The sequence below is a fragment of the Melanotaenia boesemani genome, chromosome 2 (genome assembly GCF_017639745.1).
Source record: "Melanotaenia boesemani isolate fMelBoe1 chromosome 2, fMelBoe1.pri, whole genome shotgun sequence".
Taxonomy (NCBI): Eukaryota; Metazoa; Chordata; class Actinopteri; order Atheriniformes; family Melanotaeniidae; genus Melanotaenia; species Melanotaenia boesemani.
The window spans coordinates 25,377,327-25,396,703 of record NC_055683.1 but is presented as its reverse complement, the minus strand read 5'-3'; the positions used below and the strand labels follow the sequence as shown (position 1 = coordinate 25,396,703).

Genomic DNA, 19,377 nt, shown 5'->3' with positions numbered 1-19,377 from the left:
GAGGATCTCAACTCGGTACCTAATGACAGTCAGGCTACCTCTGGCGAACACATGGAGGGCTGTGCGCCCCCCAAAGAAATGCCACCCCACACCATTACTGACCCACTGCCAAACCGGTCATACTGGAGGATGTTGCAGGCAGCAGAACCTTCTCCATGGTGTCTTCAGACTCTGTCACGTCTGTCACATGTGCTCAGGGTGAAGAGCACAGGGTGTCAGTGGCGAAGCTGCCAATCTTGGTGTTCTCTGGCAAACGCCAAACGTCCTGCACGGTGTTGGGCTGTACAACCCCCACCTGTGGACGTCGGGCCCTCATGGAGTCTGTTTCTGACAGTTTGAGCAGACACATGCACATTTGTGGCATGCTGGAGGTCTTTTGCAGGGCTCTGGCAGAGCTCCTGCCGTTCCTCCTTGCACAAAGGTGGAGGCAGCGGTCCTGCTGCTGGGTTTTTGCCCTCCTACGGCCTCCTCCACTTCTCCTGATGTACTGGCCTGTCTCCTGGTATGCTATGCTATGGACACTACGCTGACAGACACAGCAAACCTTCTTGCCACAGCTCACATTGATGTGCCACCCTGGATGAGCAGCACTACCTGAGCCACTTGTGGGGGTTGTACTCCGTCTCATGCTACCACTAGAGTGAAAGCACCGCCAGCATTCAAAAGTGACCAAAACATCAGCCAGAAAGCATAGGAACTGAGAAGTGGTCTGTGGTCACTACCTGCAGAACCACTCCTTTACTGGGGACGTCTTACTAATTTCCTATAATTTCCACCTGTTGTCTATTCCATTTGCACAACAACATGTGAAATCAGAGTTGCTTCCTAAGTGGACCGTTTGATTTCACAGAAGTGTGATTGACTTGGAGTTACATTGTGTTGTTTAAGCGTTCCCTTAATTCTTCTTCTTATGTTTTTTTTTTAGCAGCGGATAATAAATACATCACTCATTCGCCACACTGAATTTCTACTTTTCGTCAGGCATATTCGAATCGCCACCGTGACGTCATTTTCAAGCGCGTTTCTTGGTCCTATCTGCAGCTTTCAGCGCATATTCAGCGTGTGTCCCACGGTCAGTTGACCTGAGAATTTTGTCTTATGGTCCTCTGGTAATCATATTGTCATCATGTCCCGCTGTCTCGCTCTTGCTCGGTTTGCACTCAGTTATTCTCAGAGAGCAAATTCACAGTTAATGTCATGTGCACGAGGGCTTAGCAGCCAGACTGTTTCGCGCTCACTAACTGGAGGTAAGCTTGTTTTTATTGCTAGCAAAGTTAGCTAAACAAGTCAGTTCAAAACCACAAGATCACAAGGAAAACTTCTTCGCGGCGAAATGTTAAATATAGCTACATTAATTGTTATACAGCGAGTTGTGTTGCGTCTCACGGTGTACTTCGAAACCACACGACATTCATAGATTAGACTTGAGGTGACTAGTCGCTTATACAATTCAGGCTGTTACATCAGCATCATTTTCTGCATTTTGATTTGACTTAAATTGGAGTATTCCCTGTCACAAAGAAACATTAAAAAGTACATTAAAAAGCTTTTAAAATATATTAATAAGATATTAAATATAAACAGAAAAGGCATAAATAGAATAAGATAAAATGCAGGAAATAAATCTTACAGGGTGAAGAATTAACAGTTGTTTTGATAGTAGTAGTAGTAGTAGTAGTAGTAGTAGTAATAATAATAAACTTTTTTAAAACCTTGAATTAAAATAAGACTTTGAGTACACCTGGGAGTTTGTTCCACATGTGAGAAGCATAAAAACTAAACACTCCCACTCTGTTTAGTTCGGACTTGTGGAATAATATGTAGACCTGACCGTGATGACCTGAGTGATCTGGTTAGTTTATAACGCACCAGAAAATACAGGATGTATGTGAGTTTATTGAAATTCTTATATAATTTTGAAAATAGACACCCTGATGACTTAAGAGGTGGTTCTACAGGCTGCATCTAGTCACTGATTAATAAGAGCCAAAAATAGGTGTTTTGTGTTAGTGTGTGTGTGTGTGCGGTTTTAATCATCACTTTGATTAAAAGTTTTTAATAACAAAGCTTGTTCCCAAAATTAAATGTAATTGAAGAAACATAATAAAGAGATGTATTTTCAGGCCAGTAAAGACAGTTATATTGAGGAACGGTCTCATTATTGTTCTCCTGTCTTCAGATTTGCAATTTGGACAGCAGCAAAGGTGGAGGAGTCGGCCCAGGGTATGGGAGTGCCAGCGGTCCTGCCTTGGCTTCAGTCAGCAGTCTTACTACAGCACCCAGGAGGTTGAGAAAGAGCCTGAAGAGGAACCTCTGCACATAATCATCAGTGATACAGAGTCTGTGCAAGGTGCTTATACAGCTGCAGACATAATTCCTATATAGTGAAATGCCAGTTGCTGTCAGTTTTATGCTAATCTGAATGCTAGTCTTTCTCTGACCTTTCCAGGTAGTTTTTCAAAACATGAATTTCAGGCTGAAACAAAAAAACTTCTGGATATTGTTGCCAGGTCTTTGTACTCAGAGAAAGAGGTAAGAGACTGTGGGCAAAAAGCGCTTTTATCTTACTTTATCAGCTGCACTTCTGTGACTGATTCCTTGGCTGTTTCTCACTTCCATAGGTTTTTATTAGGGAGTTGATTTCTAATGGCAGTGATGCTTTAGAAAAGCTGCGGCACAAACTGATCACAGCTGGTGGGGAAACGGCAGCAATGGAGATCCACCTGCAGACAGACGCAGCAAAAGGAACTTTTACAATTCAGGTACATTCTCCCACTGCTTAAGTATGATTTGTCACAATTTCTATGCCTTTTTGAATGCAGGACAGTGTTTCTCCTGGGTTTTTGGCATTGGGGGGGAGGTTGTGCTGTTAAATAAAACTTACTTGCCTTTCTTGGAGAGCAGGGTTTGGTATGGGAAACACTGCAGGGACAAACTATTTAGTGACTGTTATCGATGCAGTGGGATTTAACCAGGAATATAACTTGGTAACCAAATTTATATTCCTGGTTACCAATTTACAAGTTTACTGCTATATATAGATATAAATTTATCTTCTTCCTGCTCCTTTTTATTTGTGGCGTACAAAAAAAAAGTCAAAAGACCTTAGCAAATGTAATTATGTAAACATAAATAGATGGATGGATAGATTTTGTGCTGTGTAACATGGTCTGCCACCTGGTGGATGGATATGATACGACATGCCACAGTCTCTCTCTTTTTTTTTTTAAAGACTGGGTTGTCTGTACTCCTAACAGGATACAGGAGTTGGTATGAGCAAGGAGGAGCTGGTGGATAACCTGGGTACTATTGCCCGCTCTGGTTCAAAGGTTAGTGCTGTTGAATATCCAAATAAATTTCCAGGTTTGTTCACCTTTTCTTTCCATGGGGGTGGCATGGCTTGGTGGGTAGCGTGGTCATTTTGTAGCCTGAGGGTTGCCGGTTCAATCCTGTCAAGCTCATGTCGAGGTGTCCCTGAGCAAGACACCAAAGTCCAAATTGCGCCTGACGGGTCGTGGTTGAGCGCCTTGCATGGCAGCTTCTGCCATCAGTGTGTGGATGTGTGTGTGCATGTGATGTATGATGCAAAACGCTTCAGGTATAATTGCAGGTACAGAAAAGCTCTATATGAATGCACACCATTTATCATTTACCATTTTATTTGTGGTCACACAGTATTTAATATCACATACCTCCACCTCAGCTCGTTATTTGATTTGAACGACTTTAGATATTTAAATATCTCTTAGCAAGATTGAAACTTGACAGAGGTGGAGCTTGGGCAAATGAAGAACACATACATTTTGGTGCAGATCAGAATCACGTGTTTAAAAAAAATTACAGCTTTAGCCTCATTAGTTTATGTGTTTTCTGTTCACTTCTGGTGTACATGTGCTATACAATATTGGTTTATGCATCTTTTGTGTTGTTGGTACTCTGATTGCTCTCTATCTTTTCTTTCCTGAAGGCGTTCTTGGATGCACTGCAAAACCAGGCAGATGCCAGCAGCACCATCATCGGTCAGTTTGGAGTTGGTTTCTACTCTGCCTTCATGGTGGCCGACCGTGTCGACGTCTACTCTCGCTCTGCAGAGCCTGATGCACCTGGATACAAGTGGTCCTCAGATGGGTGAGAAAAATTAAAGTGTGTTTGTTCTATTTTTAAAGAGGCAGATTAAAAAAAAAAATCTTCAGAACAAAAATTGTACATAATTTATTTTCACACTGTCTCCTTCAGCTCTGGAGTTTTTGAGATTGCAGAGGCCAGTGGTGTTCAACAGGGAACAAAAATCGTGCTGCACCTTAAAAATGATTGCAAAGAGTTTTCCACTGAGGACAGAGTTAAAGGTATACATGCTACCGTGGTTTCAATAGATAAATAACTGCCTCTCTCCATGCAATGACAAAATGTTGCTTTCATTTCAGATGTTGTAACAAAGTACAGCAATTTTGTGAGCTTCCCTATCTTCCTAAACGGACGGAGGCTCAACACTCTGCAGGTGGGCTTCAGTCTTTCCATTTTTCTCTCTGTATTGAGGCAAAGTTATTAATTACTGTGAGTTTGCAAACAGAATATACTTTTATGTATGTTTAAGGAAGCTTAGTAATTTGTGTGGCATAAATGTAATTTAGTGAAGCAAGACTTATCTAACACTTATAACAATATTATTTAACATTTAGCATAAGTTGCAACTAAGGTGTAAAGAAAATAATAAACGTTGACATTACAAATTTTAAAATTAAATTCTGTTGACTTTAAATCATGCAGTCTGCTCTAAACTGATCTGTTGTTTGGCCCCTGTCCTTCAGGCCTTGTGGATGATGGAGCCGAAGGACATCAGTGAATGGCAGCATGAGGAGTTCTACCGCTACGTAGCTCAGGCGTATGACAAACCTCGCTACACTCTGCACTACCGTGCAGACGCCCCACTCAACATCCGAAGTATCTTTTATGTCCCTGATTCGGTGAGAAGTGTTTATTTAATACCCACTGATAGAAATGTAAACTTTATTTCAATTAGTCAGATTTCATTCAGAAATTACTTAAATAATGTCAAGGAAGATGCAAGTAGTGGATGTTACTGAACTCTTGTGAGAATGAATAATATTTGTGTTAACAGAAGCCAAGTATGTTTGATGTGAGCAGGGAGATGGGCTCCAGTGTAGCTCTGTACAGCAGGAAGGTTCTGATCCAGACTAAAGCTACTGACATCCTGCCCAAGTGGCTGCGATTCCTTCGAGGTCTGCATCTTCTCAATTGTTTTTTTTTTTTTTTCACTTTACATGTATGACTGAATAAAAGGCAAGAGGGGAAAAAAAAATCAGATTCTGTTTAGTATTCTGGAATAAATATGTCGTGTGTGTGCAGGTGTGGTAGACAGTGAGGACATCCCCCTGAATCTGAGTAGAGAGCTGCTGCAGGAGAGCGCCCTCATCAGGTACAACACAAGTATTGTTCATATCAATGATGGAAACCATCATCAATGTCTAAATTTTGACCCCAGCAGAGAGCCTAAAGATCAACCTGTTAAGTCACAGTGAGAAATAATAAAAACAGTAAGAAGACATTTAAGTAACCGAGTTAGAGCAAAAGAAACAGTTGATTTCTGAGTATTAAAAGGTGGCATTTCAGCACCTCCGTGATGTTTAAGGCTACGTTCACACTGCAGGGCATAATGCTCAATTCAGATTTTTTTGTGATTTTTCTTTTGAGAGTCTGTTCACATTTCCAATTAAATGCGACTTGTAATAGATCTCCTGTATGAACCTTCTGCCCACCAAAAGTGTCCCGCATGCATAGAAGACACGATGACGTGAGTGTGTGTGTGACGTCTTCGTTTTTGTGAAAGTAAACATAGACGGAAACAGCAGAGCTTATGTTGCAATTTTAAAGTTATTGTCCAACCGTAGCCAGCACATTTTCAATGGCATCGTTTTAAGGAGGAGATTACAAAAGAGGAGGGGGCATGAGAGATTAAGTGATGCCACATAGTAGTTACATATAAATTCAACTGCACTGATCACATCCAGTGCTACCCTTCCTAGACCTCTTGCCACTCCTTTGCTACCCCGTGTAAAATTTTCTAGATCTGCCACTGGTTACAGTCCAACAACTGTGTTGTGAAACCATGAAATCCAGATCACAGCAAATCATTAACCGTGTAATCCAGCTGAAATATGAATCTATTTGATGGAGAGTATGTCTTGGACACCGCTGAGACAGAATATCACTTGAAGGCTTCCTGTGAAAAATGCCAAGCAACTACAAAGAAGGCCAGAGGATAGGCAGCTTTTTGTGAGCATATGTGCACATTAAACAATTTCGATGTATTAAAATAGACGATTGCCATCGTAATATGACATAATATGACTGAAAATCCTCCAAATTACATAATGCCTCATGATTTTTATATTCCTAATGTTGATCTCAGTCTTGTGCTAAATTTTCTACCATCGTGTCCCTCCAGGAAGCTTCGTGATGTTTTACAGCAGAGGGTGATCCGCTTCCTGCTGGACCAGAGCAGGAAAGAGCCAGAGAAGTACAACAAGTTCTTCGAGGATTACGGCTTATTCATGAGGGAGGGCATTGTGACCACCCAGGAACAAGACGTCAAGGTGCCTACTTTGGTTCATTACACTGGAATTATTAAGATGCAATCAGCTTTTTACCAATAGTTTGCTTCAGAAACATGTGGTCCCTGAGCGTTGTTTACAAGCTCCCTCCATGCCCTCGCTCTGTAGGAGGACATCGCAAAGTTGTTGAGGTTTGAGTCATCTGCTTTGCCAGCTGGCCAGCAGACTAACCTGATGGAGTACGCCTCCCGCATGAAGGCTGGCACACGCAACATCTACTACCTGTGCGCCCCCAACCGGCATCTGGCAGAGCACTCCCCCTACTTTGAAGCCATGAAAAAGAAAGACATGGAGGTAGGATACATGATTCCAGTAGATAATTTATTCTTAGATCAACTAGCGATGGTAATGAAACCAGACAGCGACACACTGCAACGAAACAGACTAGGCCCAATGACAACCTCTCTGTTTGTGTAGGTGCTGTTCTGCTATGAGCAGTTTGATGAGCTCACCCTGCTCCACCTCAGGGAGTTTGACAAGAAGAAGCTGATCTCAGTTGAAACTGACATCGTGGTGGATCACTACAAGGAGGAGAAGTATGAGGACAGCAAGCCAGGTCTGCTCCATCCTCAGTCGTAGTTTCAGTGGGATGGACACTTCTTACTGTCACAGCTGTAACCTGGACTTTCTCTTCTGCAGCTTCAGAGCGTCTGACGCAGGAGCAAGCTGATGACCTGATGGCCTGGATGAAGAATGCTTTAGGTCCCAGAGTCACCAACATAAAGGTAACAAAAATATGTTTAGACTTTTTCTTCCTTACCAATGAATATGCTAAATATAATCAAAGTACTTTGGTATTTGGTCCATTTCGTGCCCATGGCTGTGCAAGGAGTCCTGGTGTCTTACAAGTTATATTTGCCATTTATATGATGGCACTGTGAGACCACCAGGGGACACTAAGGTGTTTTTGTGTGTGAAATAAGTTTTTAATTAACATTTTGATCATCAGAAATAATTTTTACACACACGTGGAAAGAAATTACTCTTAGTGGCCCATGAATCCATAAAAAACTGTCAAAAATACCAGGATTCCCTGTGTCTGCCGACAATGGGGAGCCAGTTAAACCTGGTGGAATGAAGCAAAATGGTTCAACATCCCTACTTTTCTTCCAGATGAAATGCTGACATTAAAGAATTAATAGTTTTAAACTGTAATGACAGTGACATTAAAATGTGCAGTTTTAATGGAAGCCAAGGTGACACTTGTGGCCACAAAGGTCACCAGAGAAAGTAGCCGATCAAATCAATTTTGTTGCTACTCATTGGCATATGCAAGCTTCTAATCATCACCAAAGATTAATCTCTCTGTTATATGGAAAAGAATTTGGTTTTTGTGGGGTTTTTCTGTAAAGAATGAGGTAGTAATTCTAGTATTCAAACTGGCATTTAAAAGGTTAAAATGCTAAAAATGACTGAATGTTTGGTCGTTTTGAGCAGGACGGAAGTTGTTTAAATAATTTATCAATAAAAAGGTGGAAATATTGATGTAGGACAATCTTATAGCAGTTTTTGTGCATGGACACTTTTGGCCACAAGGCTTAAATGAGGACATCTTGCTATGCATTCTCCCCTGTGACTCTTAGCTGACACCTCGCCTGGACACCCACCCTGCCATGATCACAGTGCTGGAAATGGGCGCTGCACGCCACTTTCTCCGCACCCAGCAGCTAGCCCGCTCTGCAGAGGAGAGAGCCCAGATTCTGCAGCCCACGCTGGAGATCAACTCAGGGTGAGAGTGGTGTGCTTGTGTGTGTGTGATGGGGCTTTGTAATACTATAGATTTGTGTCTGTTATCAGCAGTTTTACTTTTCCCACACTTCCTTAGACATGATCTGATCAAGAAAATGTACGCACTGAAGGACATGAACTCTGAACTGGCTGGACTGTTACTGGAACAGGTAATACATGTTAGAGATCCAATGTTTTTATCATTTTTATTTTATTTTACTTTTTTTTTATAATTTATATCCCATTTGTTTTTGTTGATTGATATATACACACACACTGTAATATCCCTCTGGAATAATAAAGTATTTTTCATATAATTTTTCCACAGATCTATGACAATGCCATGATCACAGCTGGCTTGAATGATGATCCACGACCGATGATCTCCCGTTTAAATGATCTCCTGACTAAAGCGTTGGAGAAGCACTGACTGCTTGTAGAATGATGAGGTTTTGGTTCATAGACTGAAGCATCTGCAGCAGATGAAGGTTCAACAGAGCTGTGTGAGAGCCATTCCAAAACACTGCAGGCCCTTATTTATCTGAAGCTGTAAAAACACTTTTCACCCTTCTGGAGTACTTCTGCCGATGGAGTGTGTGCAAAGGCTAAAGGAAATAATATAATGAAAGTGATCTGGTGGAAGCTTCTTCTTAACATGTCTGTTTGTTACCATTTTTGTTTGGAGTAAATTATTAGGAGGACTCGCTGCCATTAACAAACTTAAGTTTTGATTGTTGTCATGCCTGGAAATGTGAATTACTCATGAAGGTGTTTGCCATCTTCTTTTTAGTTTTTGTCAAGTTTGACACTTGGGATTTAATTTTCTTCCCGAATACAAACCAGATATAAAAACTGTCACACTGAGCAGAAAAAAAATGACATTTAACAGGTCAAAACAAACCTGTTTTAAAGTATTTCATAATCCTGCCAAAATGCAGCAACAAATTTAAAGCAGCAAGCTGTTTATAAACAGGAGCGATGGTAGTTTTGTTGAAAAAGCAGCACATAACAGCTGAATGGAGGATTTCCCACTTTGTAAAAATCCATTATTTCAGTGACTTAAAAAATAAATGGTTGAAATGTTTATGAACATGTTTACAGCTGTCAAACCTGGTTATTAGTGCTGGTGTACCTACTTCAGCTGCTAGGCTGTAAACCTGGATCATCATAGTGTCAGTCATAATAAAGAGGAAAACCCAAAACTTTTCTTTAAAATTGTTTTACTACATCTCTACTGCAAGGGTCAAAACATGAGAAACATCAGCTTCAAGACGTCATCGTCCTGCATTCAGTCTGTCTCAGGCTGAATATTCGCTGAAGGCAAGAGTTCAAATTAAGTGATTCTCAGTAGCTCTGGCGTCCCAGCGCTGTCAGTCTATTTGAACCACATCAGGGCACTTGCAGCCCAGGCTCTCTCCTTTTGTGAGCCATCCCAATGCAGGTCTCACCTCCCGACTGGCCAACATCAAATCCTATGGAGAGTGTCAGGAAAGTTTGTCTATATTGGCCAAGAAGCGTTGGGCCCACCATTCATCCAGATCTATGGGCACAAAACCTGAGAAGTGAGAAAAGATTTTAGTGGTTGACAAAATTACAGGTCAGACCTTTGTGTGTAGTCAAGTTTACATTCAAACACCAGAAAACTTGTAAATGTATAATAATGAATTAGATTATTGAGCTTCAATGGATCCATTATTCATCACCTCATTCATTCTTGGTGATGGTAAGCTACAGGTGTAGCTACACCTGCTAGTATCTATAAGCATGCCATTTAGTGCCCAAAAACTATACCAGAAATGCAAGGATAATGCTAGTTATTTCATTAACAGTAAAATCTGTGTTTAACCCAAGCTGGGTAATAGCTGTTTGACTCAAAATACATTACATGGCTAAAATGACTCAAATTATATTTAAAGTTTTCTGCTGGAAAGGCTGTTAGCATCAAAATAGCCATTAGTGAGGTAGCACTTTCCATGCGCTTAAAAACGTAACACTGTAGAAACAAAAAGCAATCTAACAATGGAATCAACCGATATTAGTCTAATTAAATTTTAACCTTCAGCAGTATAAATAACAAAATTTCTTCTTAAAAAATATTTTCACATTCACCTGTCCTTTGGTAGACTCGGCGGGAAGATGCAACTCATCCCATCAAGTTAATTAGAAGCAACATATGCCACTTCCGGTTTTTACTCTTTAAAAATTAACAGAACTGTAAATATATGTAATACAAGTTCCCAGCAACATTAAAATTACTGCCCACCAAGAGGCCCTACAACTCAGTTTAAGTTAAATCGGAGCAACCTAAACCACTTCCTGTTCGCTGTTTAAAAAAACATTTATGTGCACTCGCTGCCCTCTAGTGGCCAAGCAAAGAAATGACTTAGAGTTTGTATTAAAACTTGGAGTTCACGACTATAACGGGAACTGAAATTCTAGAAAAAATGCATTACTAAAACAAGATAAATTGTGTTCATGGAAGGCAGTTTTCGTGGGCTTTTTCTGATGGTGCTGTAAGTGTAGCTACTAATCTCATACCAGACACTAGCTTGCTAGCAGTTTCTGTGCTGTTATAATAATAATGAGATAAAACTGGAGATATAATAAATCAAAATCATATCATAATCACTTTCAGCCTATATTTTGTCTCCATATATTTACAGCTACATTACAATTATTTAAACTTTACATTTTTCCATCGTTAACGCACTATTACTGCCCTCTGGTGGTGACAGTGAGGAGCTACAACTTATAAGTTATCAAGGCAAACAAGAGCAACATAAACCATTTCCCTATTTTCCCAAAGTAGTTACTAATGCGCTTCAATTATACTGCCCTCTAGTGGCCATTCTAGGAAACTACAACGGGGGAATCATAACATAAAATAGTATTAAAAACAAACTATAAAGTTCAGTACAAACAAGAAAGCTGACATTTCATTTCTAGAAAATACTGTACATTTGAAATAAGTAACTTTTTAAAATAATTGCACTTGCTTGCATTCCTCTGTATTAAATTAAAAGTATAAAAAAACACTTTTAGACTATTTTCTCTTTGTATGCTTATAGCTGCAGTACATTTATTTAAAAATAAGATTTTCCCTTTATCTAATCATGTCTGCATGGTGGTGGTTAGTACCACGGTCTTTTAGCAAGAAGCCTCGGCTGGGGAGGGGTTTGAACAGTGGCCTTTCTGTGTGGAGTTAGTATGTTTTGTCCATTTATGCATGGGTTTTCTTCAGGTATTCTGGCTTCCTCCCTTCCTTGGTTCTATGTAATTGAATTATTAAAAAATACTTAATATAAATGTTAACTTATTACTTTGTATATGTATCAGAAAATTCCTATCAATTTGGCCCTGACAGTAATGTTAAAGCAAAAAAATATCTAAATGAGCAGATATGTTAACATAGTTGGCAGATCTCTTTTAAATAATTGGCTCCTGATCCTTCCTGGTGAACGGATCAGACACAGTTCTGCAAATCCCTGATTTGCTGACTGTCATAGACCAGTAAAGGCTGCTTCTAATCCTACAGCCTTTACTGTAGACTTAAGTGCTATCACAACCAAAGAAATCTTGAAACTGTGGAAACAGTGTACAAGATCTGAAAAATGTTTAGCTTATGGGTAGTGGGGATTTTTTTTACAGACAGACAGACAGACAGATAGACAGTCACAGATTTAAATCGGAACATTTACGACTAAACAAACTTATGCTGCTGAAATACCCAATATATTGAACCTAAAGTTCAGGAAGAGAGCAGCTGTACTCACCGTCCATGTGTGGTCCAGGAGTTGTCTCTTTGTAGTAAACTGCTTTCTGGGATGCCTCCAGTCCCTGACCAACCTCCTGCCAGGCTGAAAACACAAATTAGTGCAGTCAGCATTAACACCAAATGATCTTTATCTGTGCAAGTTTGTTGAGAGAGAAAACAAAACAAACAGTTGTGCATCTCGGTGTCACACCCACAGTGTCACACATGTAGAGTCCACAAGGGCAACTGCTTTAATGGCCTACCACTCCTGACAAATGTTTGTATTTCAAATAATGCGGAACAATTAAGTGCAGCATATGTGTAAACTCTGATTTAATCTCTAGTAACCAGCTGGTCTCCACCTTCAAGAAGCTGCTTTGGATAGGTTTGATTTTTACCATGTTTTGAGTTATTAGTGAAGAGAAACAAAAGTTTTTCAGAAGAGGGGGTTGGGCCACCTTTATGTCCTTGTCCGCTCAGCCACAAGGTTGCTGAAGTTGTTTATGAGCTGCTGTGGCTGAGATTCAATGCCATCACAGGACACGAAGAGTAACAACAACCGAGCCAGGACGGGTCTCCCGGAAACAGAAAGATTCACTGAATCTTAACAAGAAGCCCACACTTTAAAACTGGGTCAGTGTGTGGACCCAACAAAACCCTTCATCCTGTAGGAACCCCTTATTAACCCCCCACACCCTTGTATTTCTTTCTTTTAAGTGGACAGCAAGTCTCTTCTACCCCTGAGTGGCTGGTGAGTTAAAATCAAAGACAAAACCATAGTTTTTCTTCATCATGTAAGCACGCAAAGAGTCATGAGAGGTATGATATGTGGGTGTGGAGTATTTCTCTGCTCGGTGCCTATCATGGCTATCAGTGTCTGAGCAGCTGTGTGGGTGAGGCCTGGGAAAGGGAGGAGGAGACCAGTTCACAGTTCTTAAGAACCCTGATAGTAAAACAATGCCATTCACAAACTTAGGGACAGTGTCTGGATGCAGTGAGACAATGAAAAACGTTATTTCTTCTAGTACAGCAACTCCTTACCCTCAGAGACAAACTTCACATTTTCCTCGTGTGCAGGGGAGAAACTCTCTTCCTGCTGACTGTCTGCAGAGAGAACCACAGCAGGCTGATGGTACTTCTTACCGTTCACACGGTTGAAAACTATCTTGGGTGAGGGAAGGCTGGTGGATGTAAAGAGAAAGAAAAAAAATTATATTATGGTGATTTCTATGAGAAAAAAATTCACAAATTGGAGCAGGAGTTTTCTAAAACGTGTTGCCCTTTGATCCCAAATTTGAGCAAGGCTGGGTGAGCAGGAGTCAAAGATTACAACAGCTGAATGAAGGACCATGTGCTACCAAGGTCACACACAAAACACATTAACCAACCAGCCTGGCTGCTTCAAAGTCATGAAAACAGCCAGCTGCATGAGGAAGCAGAGAGTAAAGGTGTAGTTGATTTCTGATTAACAGAAGCTGGTGGTATCAAATAGATGACATCTATTGCCGACTGGAGATGTGCTAACAAATATTTTAACAAACAAAAAGTAGCTAAAATATCTGTCAAATGTCTCTAAGACTGAACTTTAAATGCACGTGAAAAGCAAGCTCACATGAAAACATGGAGATTATTTAAGGTGACACTTTTCTGAAAGTGCAGACTTACTCAGGCATATTCCAGGACGTCTGTTTGTGCTTAAAGTCATTTATTTTGCTGTCCAGCTGTTGAGTAGGCCCTGCAAAAAAAGCCAACATTGCCCTGTAACATGCATGGATATCTGAAAGTGTGCTTGATGATGCGATTAAACTTACATTTGCTTTAGAGACTCACCTGTTCTTCGTTGTGTGACCAGCTTGCTAGGACCTCTAGTGATTGTGTACATCATGCGCAGGCAAGTTTACCTGTACACCCTCAAGTTCGGCACGTCAAAGAACTCTTTTAAGACAATTTAAGATAAACGCATTCCTTCATAAATATGTCCGTGCCTGGAAAGTCTGTCGATGTATGGAGCAGAGCAGGATAAACTTCACTCACAGGTTGCCGACACAGACTGACATGAGGACAACCAAACCGCTTTGTAACCTTGTGGAACTGAAGCGTGCGTTGCGCTGCTCTCCGCGTAAAAACAGCAACGGTGGCACATCTCAACCAATGTCCCGTCTTCCTTTCTTTCTTCCTTCACCTGCCGTCCCTTCGCCCCCCCAGCGCAGACATGTATTGTAAGTCACTTTGGTTCACAATGTCACACGACCAGAAACAGTAGTAGTCATTCATGAGACTCTCTGGACGCACGCCGTCAACGTACCACCACGCCTCCTTTTGCGCTTTAAAGAGACAACGACCCAGGACTGGATCATATCTGGAACACAGGTGAAGCAGAGCTGCGATAGATTTTTTGGTATTTAATATAATATCAGTCTCTCATTATAGAGCTGCAGGATCTAACGTCGCTGTATGTGGAGAAACTGTTACTAATTCCAGATCATTTTCAGACGATGGAAGAACAAAACAAAAACGGAGTGCACTGTAATGATGAGCTATTTTAATCTTATGCCCTCTTGACAATGCTTAAATAAATTAATAGAATTAGTGAGTTTATTGTGTGTTCATCCAAGGCCCCACCTTAGGGCCAGCAGTGTGTGTGGTTACAGTAGATACAGGAGAGCTCAGATGCACAAAAATGAGATTACACACAACTCTCTTTTTTCAGTGTATTCAGGCTGCACTAGTGATGCCACAATCTATGGTCATTCACAGAAACAGAAAAAAAAGAAAAAAATATTTGAAAACTTTGTATCAAATGTGTTATTTTAAAAAACATGCACTCAGAGTGGTTTCAGCCCAAGGAAGTTAAACTATTTTTATGTGTCTACAATAATTTAATTTTCAGTTAAGATGATTAAATATCTTATTTAATATAATCTTGGTTTATTAAATTACACAATGATGTCAATGGTTAGCTAAGTATTAGCATTAATAAAATAAAAACTGTGTGTTATGTAGTTTAAAAGTTTTAATAACCTCAATAGTGTATTTTGTACTTAATGGTGGAAGAAATGTTTTAATAAATAATCAAGTATTATCATGTCAAGACAAAAAAAAAAAAAAAATCATTACTAGTTCAGGTAAGACACAGCAGACATAAACCCAGATTTTTAATAATCTGGCCAGTTTTAAATATAATTATGTGAAGTTAAATACACCAGAGGGCTTTTTTAGGTACTAGAAAGTGGGTGGAAGAGCAACACTGAGAGTAGAAAAGCTCTTAGGTAGTATAATTCTGATCCTGGCTCCAGGTCAGGTGGAGGTGTTGCTGAACTATGAGTTCTTATTACAGTAGATCAGCACATCAAATGACTCACAGTTTATATAACCCTGTTTTCCAAAACAAAACAAAAAAAAGTAATTCCACAAATACACTAACAGAGTGCAATGATTTGCAAATAAATCACACCCTAAATCTAACTGGAAATACTAGAAAGACAACACATTGCATGTTGAAATTGAGAAATGTAGCTTGTTTGTAGAAAAACATTTTGAATCTCATGCCAGCAACATGTTAAAGACACATTTGGTACAGAGGCAATAAAAGACTGAAATGTTGCTTAAACTAAATCAGCTGCTTGAATCTCACAGTTAATTAATTTATCTGGAAGCAGGTCAGTCATGTGATTGGACGTAGAAATAGCATCATTTGGGACAGACTCCAGCCCCCCTGTGACTGCACTGGAATAGGTGGATGTAGAAAATGGATGGATCGAAGCTGCTGCATGGGCTCAGAAAGTCCTCTGAAAACCAATGAGGGAAGAGAGTGTGTTGCTGCATCCACATATGTAAAGTATAACACACTTTTGCACTTCTGTGCTATTAATGCAGACTGATACAAGCTCTGGAGCAACATATGCTTGCATCCAAACTATGTCTGCCACAGGGATAGTTTTGCTGATTTCAACAAGACAGCTCCAAAACACATTTAATCCATAATGACAGCATGCCTCAATGTTAAACAGTCTAGGTGCTAAACTGGCCTGCCTGCAGACCAGACCAAATGTTTCAGCTGAAAACATAAGATGAATATAAAACTGAACTTACGGCAAACGAAGCCCCCAAATTGCTGAGTCGTGACAATATTTTGTTATCAAAACTGGTCTCTCAGGTCTGAAAGGTTCACCGAGTTTTGATAAAAGACGAGTGGTGCAGTATACTGGTAAGTACGCCAACTACCCACCTCTTTAAGAACATGATGCTGACATCAAATTCTAAAACACATCCTCTCATTTGTTGTTCAACAGGACAAAAACATAAATACAGACCATGTTTCCTCTTAGTTCCCACCTTCTAACTGGCTCATTAAGAAACCAAAAACATCTTCTTTTATGTTTGGTCATCCCTGTGTGCATGTGTGTGTTTGAAATCATTTAGACATGGGGATCACAGTCTTCCAGCAGACTGTCTGTAATGTAGCTAATCTTTAGGAAGTTTTGGTAATAGTCCTTCTCCACAGCAGTATTAACAGTCCAGCCAACCACTTCCACTCCTCGCACTGCCCAGTACTGAACATAGTCCCTGGTTAAAGAAAAGTGGAGCAAAGAAATGAGAGATTACAGTCCAGTAGCCTTCTTTTCTGACACTCAAGGAAGCAAATAACCATGAAGCTGAGAAGATGTAGAGACCAGTTTAAACATCACTTACTGTGATATGAAGTCCTTTTGCACCAGGATGGCAGAAATTCCACAGAGTTTCCACAGTATATGATGGTGGGCCCAGTCCAACAAGACATCAAGAACACCAGCCCACAACTGACCCCACGATGACATGGAGCGAGGAGTCCCATCACCAAAGCAACTCAGTCTCCAGGGCCGGTGGGTCAGAGCCGTGACCACGAAAGGGTCGATCTGGCGCATCTGTGGACCAGAGGAGGTCAGAGCTTGACTGAAGAATTCAAAACGAGAAAGTGGCTCTGCTAGTCAGAGTCAAACAAGCCTGTAAATTCAGTTTAGCAAGCATCTGTGCCAAGCAAGAACATTTTACTTTCAACAAGTGCATACAGACTCAATTACAGTCGATAAATTAATGAGTTAACATGATACCGACAAGAAACATGATGAATTAAGCTAAAATGATTCATATTAATCCAACATAACATTTTTGCTATTTAACCATGAGCAGTTACCTTGTATATGACTTTGGGTTCAAAGGAGGACACAATGCTGGAGTTGTAAAGGACTGGAAACTTCTTATACATCTCATAGAGAACCGATGCAGCCTGGAAGCCAGGGAAACGCTTTAACAGTCAACCATAAAGATGACAAATGTTTCACTGTGTAGCGGTGTGATATAAACCTAACCACTTCATTCTGTTTGTCTTAGATTTATAGTGCAGCTCACATAGGGGGAAATGGATTATTTTCTTTATATCTTTTTATTTATTGTCAACAAACTGACAGGAAGCTGTATTTTACTTGAAGAATGAGTTTGTGTGGAGCCTCCACACAATAAATAAATGTTGTAGCTAAAAAACTATTTTTTTTTCTTACTTGGTCAATATAAGGAGGGCATATTAAGTACCTTATCAGGTTGACCTTTAACATCAAAGAAGATGATCAGCTGGTGTCTGATGCATTCCTCCACTGCTTCCTGTAGAGTTGGAACCTTCTCTTCACTGAACTTGTTTCTACAGATGAAAGAACACATGACTGTTTTAAAAAAGAAAAGAAAGTCAGATCATATTCCTGGTGTAAGAACTTCACACAATCAAAGCTATTAAATTAATATTTTTCTCATCAGAACCAATAAATGCCCCTCAAAACAGTTTTATGAAAAAAATCAGGTCTGAACATTAATAATTTGAATGAAAACATTTCTGGATCCTAAAGTTATTATTGGAAAGACAAATGCTTTAGATTTCAAATCAAATGGCCGCTTATAATATCAACACAATATTCTCTCTCTTTTCTTAAACGTAACCATGAAACAGTGAATACTGTTTAACACACAGCATACTTCAGCCTGTGGTGAGCAGCAGCATCTAGTCTCCTAAGGTGGACATAAGGAAGTTTGCTGATTGATCCAGAGCCGTTGGTGGTGCGATCCACAGTCTCATCATGCATCAGTACTGGCACTCCATCAGCAGTGAAACTCAGGTCTAGCTCCACTCCACTGGCCCCATTTCTGCTGGCCTGGAGCAAACACACTTGAGTGACATATGGTCTTGTAATCTTATTCAATTTTCTACAAAATGATAGGGTAAGAGGCCTAGTTCTGAGAGAGATGGACTTAAGGACCCAGGTTCAAGTACCCAGACTAGTTTTGAGTTCCTGAACAAGGCCCTCAACTCCCAAATTGCTGCACTGAAACCGCCCTCTGCTTTTAAGTAAATCTAGAAATTAGTTAAATTTTAACTGCATTTCCTTAAAAATCTTTATTACAGCAAAATACAATGTGTAAGGGTCAGTAGCAGCTGGATTTCTCAACACCATGAAGATGGAGTTCGCTGTTAGTTCACCATCAATGTCATGAAATAACCGGTAAGGCTGAATGATGGGTCAGCTGTATTTGTAATTTAAAAAAGAAAAGATCAACAGAGTTTATCAAAAGGGATTCAGTAATTGCAGAAACGTGAAAGCAAACGACCCAGATTTTTTTTTACTGCGACCGTGACCAATGCTCTCGCGCCGATTAGATCCACATTTTTATAAGAGCAGGTGTCTCTCTGCTTGTCCAACCTCTCTGATCGCTGCCAAGGTGTTCTCAGGAGCATCGTGGCTTCCTCCGCGGTGCGCCACCACCGGAACCCCGCCTGAAGGAGCCCTGGGCCGCAGAACCCGACCGGCCAAGTCCGCCGGCACAGGGGGGAACCGGAACATCACCATGAAGACGTAAAGAAGCGCGGTGAGGAGGGAGGCTCCAGCAGCGCTCCTCGTAACCAGTAAGACCACCAGGAACACCACCGAGAAATACACCAGCTCATCTCCAAGCTGCAGCATGGCGGGAGGGGATGCTGTCACAGCGGGTGGGGGAGGATGAAGGAGTCGATCATTATGATAGGACGAGGATGAAGATGGACGAGGCTTTGCTGCCACCTGACTTCATGTTGGTGGAAAGAGAATCGTCAGTTTTATCTCGAGACTGTGCGGAGGATGTATGAGGGTGAAGAGATCCTACTGAGTGGTACTTTTAATATCAAACCTGAAAAAGATAATTTCACATCCGCTGGGGAACATTCAAAATAAAACAGGATGGTCAGCCAATGTCTCATCTCAC

At 40.6% G+C, this 19,377-nt stretch overlaps 3 protein-coding genes across 3 annotated transcripts; 1 reads left to right on the top strand and 2 right to left on the bottom strand.

The window, feature by feature from the left end:
* The first annotated feature begins 1,035 nt into the window (after window positions 1–1,035).
* On the top strand, window positions 1,036–10,688 carry trap1 (TNF receptor-associated protein 1). The gene is made up of 18 exons (XM_041968272.1): window positions 1,036–1,247; window positions 2,180–2,350; window positions 2,450–2,532; window positions 2,622–2,762; window positions 3,258–3,329; window positions 3,968–4,128; window positions 4,237–4,346; window positions 4,425–4,498; window positions 4,809–4,964; window positions 5,120–5,240; window positions 5,368–5,437; window positions 6,467–6,614; window positions 6,741–6,926; window positions 7,050–7,188; window positions 7,272–7,357; window positions 8,216–8,361; window positions 8,458–8,530; window positions 8,689–10,688. The coding sequence occupies exons 1-18, from the start codon at window positions 1,127–1,129 to the stop codon at window positions 8,788–8,790; spliced, it is 2,160 nt and encodes a 719-aa protein (XP_041824206.1). The 5' UTR covers window positions 1,036–1,126; the 3' UTR covers window positions 8,791–10,688.
* LOC121628893 (MAPK regulated corepressor interacting protein 2-like) lies at window positions 9,778–14,661 on the bottom strand. Its single transcript, XM_041968287.1, has 5 exons — window positions 13,945–14,661; window positions 13,780–13,849; window positions 13,156–13,295; window positions 12,134–12,217; window positions 9,778–9,915 (listed from the first exon to the last, which is right to left on the bottom strand). Exons 1-5 carry the CDS (start codon window positions 13,997–13,999, stop codon window positions 9,845–9,847), a joined length of 420 nt encoding a protein of 139 aa, XP_041824221.1. The 5' UTR covers window positions 14,000–14,661; the 3' UTR covers window positions 9,778–9,844.
* Window positions 14,662–15,360: 699 nt separating this feature from the next.
* On the bottom strand, window positions 15,361–19,287 carry LOC121647313 (glycerophosphodiester phosphodiesterase 1-like). The gene is made up of 6 exons (XM_041996636.1): window positions 18,840–19,287; window positions 18,118–18,293; window positions 17,683–17,788; window positions 17,288–17,380; window positions 16,807–17,018; window positions 15,361–16,680 (listed from the first exon to the last, which is right to left on the bottom strand). Exons 1-6 carry the CDS (start codon window positions 19,098–19,100, stop codon window positions 16,533–16,535), a joined length of 996 nt encoding a protein of 331 aa, XP_041852570.1. The 5' UTR covers window positions 19,101–19,287; the 3' UTR covers window positions 15,361–16,532.
* Window positions 19,288–19,377: the final 90 nt, after the last annotated feature.